Source organism: Pseudorasbora parva, chromosome 1 (genome assembly GCF_024679245.1).
Source record: "Pseudorasbora parva isolate DD20220531a chromosome 1, ASM2467924v1, whole genome shotgun sequence".
NCBI classification, from domain to species: Eukaryota; Metazoa; Chordata; class Actinopteri; order Cypriniformes; family Gobionidae; genus Pseudorasbora; species Pseudorasbora parva.
Window position 1 is genome coordinate 61,185,670 of NC_090172.1, and position 3,595 is coordinate 61,189,264.

The 3,595-nt window shown below is 36.9% G+C and overlaps 1 protein-coding gene across 2 annotated transcripts in view; it reads left to right on the forward strand.

Moving 5' to 3' along the window:
• aadat (aminoadipate aminotransferase) overlaps nucleotides 1-1,000 on the forward strand; it is a 72,480-nt gene extending 71,480 nt beyond the window's left edge. For both annotated transcript variants that reach the window (XM_067447148.1, XM_067447150.1), the window contains exon 14: nucleotides 87-1,000. In XM_067447148.1, the coding sequence (XP_067303249.1) occupies nucleotides 87-128 (42 nt within the window). In that variant the 3' untranslated portion in view covers nucleotides 129-1,000. The remainder of the gene's footprint in view (nucleotides 1-86) is intronic.
• The last annotated feature ends 2,595 nt before the right edge of the window (nucleotides 1,001-3,595 follow it).

Below are 3,595 nucleotides of genomic sequence, written 5' to 3' on the forward strand. Positions count from 1 at the left end.
CATCATCTTATGCTGCTGTGAGTCAGAGTGCCTGTGCTTAAATACAGATGAGTTCGTCATCATGCCTCTCTCCTCTTCATCCACAGGCTTTTAGGAGACTCGCTGATCTGATCAAGGACGCCGTGTGAGCCGCTGATCTCCAGGATGGAGGGATGTTTTTAGAGGATAAGTTCACTTCAAAATGAACATTTCCTGATATTTTACTCACCCCCGTCTCATCCAAGATGTTCATGTCTGTCTTTCTTCAGTTTTTTTGAGGAAAACATTCCAGGATTTTTCTCCATATAATGGACTTCAATGGGAACCAACGGCTGAAGGTCCAAATCAATGCAGTCTCAGAGGAAGAGCTTCAGAGGCTCTGACCGATCCCAGAGGAGTAGAGTCTGATCCAGACTAACCATCGGCCATTTTCTAAAAAATAAAATAAAAATGTATATAATTTTAAAGCTAAATTGCTCATCTTGGGCTGCTCTGTGTCACACCAGACGTAGGCAGAAGCACCGCCCTCGTGTTTACAAAGTGCTCGTGTGAAGACGAATACAAACATCCTTCAGCAAAAAAAATGTTAACCAATGATATTAGACAATTTTGAAATTGAAGATGGAGTGTTTTTTTTGTAAGGGGTGTTTGTATGCGTCCTCGCATGTTGGGGCTGGGCGGTTCTTCTGCCTGTGTCTAGTGTGACCTTTCTGGCGTGATTACACATCAGAGCAGAGCAATCTCTGCTCGCAGAGCAGCGCAAGATGAGCAATTTAGGTTAAAAAGTATATTCAAGTATATAAGTATATTTTTTTTAGAAAATGGCCGATGGTTTGTCTTGATCAGACCCTATTTCTCGTCTGGCATCGTGCAGAGCCTCTGAAGCTCTTCCTCTGAAACGGCATTGCTTTGGACCTTGGTTGCAAATTGAAAACCATTATGTGAAGAAAAATGTTTTCCACAACATTTTTTATTTCTTTTTGACTGAAGAAATAAAAGACATGAACACCTTGGATGAGATGGGGGTGAGTAAAATATCAGTAGATTTTATTTTGAAGTGAACTAATCCTTTAATGTCCATATAATCAATTAAATGCTGCTGTCACGTGACACACACCCACACACACACACACACACACACACACACACACACACACACACACACACACACACACACACACACACACACACACACACACACACACAGGATCTGCTCAGTATTCTGCCTTTTTTTGCACAACAGCAAACCCATATTTTCACCTTTCAGTCAGTACCAGATGAACAAACCTGAAATAATGTTTATTAACACTATTTCAAGATTCAAGAAGTGTGTTCAAGATGTGTATTCTTAATGTGGTGCGTATTAATATTTTTTAAAAATTAAGTTGGTAGACGTTACAGTTGCAGCTGCTGTCTTAATGGAATGTAAAATATTGAATTATAGGAAGGCCAAGGTCCAGTGAATGTATTTTGTTGTAATAGGAAAACTGCCATACGCACAGCCATAATTTTACTGCCGTGATTTTGTTGTAATAGCTTACACACAGCACAGGGAGGCTTCATTTGAATCATTTGAATGGCTTTAAGTTTTTCAGGTGGGTCTAACAGTACGAAATACCAATTAAATATCAATTAAAGTTACAAAAGTTTAAGATCAGTGAGACATGTTCTCTTTAATTATCATGACAGACAGCAGCAGGTTTATTAGGCTACTGTCACTTTAAGAGCTAACGTACGGATCCAATCTACCATTGCGCAACATGTATTTTCTCTCAACTAACGTTCCAAAACTGAACGTATTTACCTGAATAATTGGCTAGATGGAAATTTACATATTTTTTATATATATTTGGACTATTTAAGTGCAATAAGCCACAAAAAAGAACTCAATTCAGTACTTTTTAAGAGGCGGCTTTATGTGCACGCCACTTATATTGATCAGTGGTGATGCACTCATTGACTAAAATTTGGCACAATTCAAGCACTATATTTAACCGGAGCGAATGAGAGGAGGCGGGTGTGTCACAATTTGCCGTCGGAAAGAAGAGAGAGTGAGAACGCTCCGATATTTCAGTATCGATACATAACGACATATCTATATTTTTGACAACACGATCAATCTCTCTTTATTTTTTGTCATTTCTAAAAGTCATGAGAATGCAATAGTAGATTGCATTCTAGATTTTTTTTCCCATTCACTGTTTGCGATGGCTTCCCATATGCACCAATAGAATTTGCTGTAGTTTTCAGAAAGAGTCCATGCTGGTCACCATTTGACTTAAATATGGTAAAACTACACTTAAGAATGTAGTTGTTATAGTCCATTGGACTTGCATGTAAATGTGAAAAAAAGGGTTCAATAAATCATTAAACAAACTTCATTGTTGTACATAATCCTGATTCTCTCTCAACGTACTTTTACCAAAGCTTTGCCTTTTTAATTGCATAACATCCCATTGCATTGGTGTTTTAGATTTTAACAATGCAGAATGTAAATCCTTAACCTTTAAACACAAATTGAAAAAAACTAAAGGTTCTTTATTGTCATCTGTGGTTCCGTTAAGAACCTTTATTTATCAATGGAAACTTTGCAAAATGTTCTTTATAGTGGAAGTTTTTTATTTTTTATTTTTTTAAATAATGGTTGCTTTAGGAGCTGTTCACTGGACGGTTCTTTGGGCAACCAAACATGGCTCTTCGATCCTTTTATTTTTAAGAGTTTAGAGGACTGGCATTCACACAGCTTGTTTCTGTGACAACAGCTTCTTTGTGTACACTACTCAGGGAAAGTGCTTATGAAGGGCTCTAACACACACACACACACACTGAGGCGGCAGTGATAAATCTTGCTATCATTGTGCATAAGCTCATGTTATGCACTCATAACTGTTTTAAAAGCCAGATTAATTGTGTGTACGTGTGTTTCTTGATGTTTTAATGGTTTAACACACTGGTTATAATAAATGGCCAAAGTGCCGTAAAGTGGTTTGACATTGACCAACAAGGCCAGTTAATACTTAAACTGCATTTCTTAAGCCTGAATGCCTTACAGGATTTTCACACTTAGCTTCCCTATAGACTTGCACTGCACATGTTGTATTAACTGTATTTTCCTATTTGAAGTGATTTCAATCCTATTTCAAGCAATTCAAAACATGGTGAACAGTGCTCATCTGAAGTGTCTTAGCTGAAGTAAATGATTTATCAGTTTTAATATATCGGTCAAATTTTCTTATTGGGCCTATAATAATAACAACATTAAAAATAAACATTATCATTCCTCTCTAAATTAAAAAATAATAGTACACCCAATATCCACATGACTAATGCCAAACTGGTTACAGCACATTGTTATTTTTAAGCTTTCTAATTATGCAGTAAAACAGCTAACATTTAATTTACAAATTGGACTAGTCCTGCTAGTAAAGTTATATCACAGTTCTGTTTATTGGAGCTTTTGCTGTGCCACAGTACAGCCAGTTCTTTCACATAATGTAAGATATGCTACAAAACCAGTTTAACCAAACTGTTCAAATTCACAACCAATTACAGGAAAACTGGGTCAATTGAGTCAAAGGGATAAAAAAAGATAGGGGAGGAACAGAAAGCAGAAAGA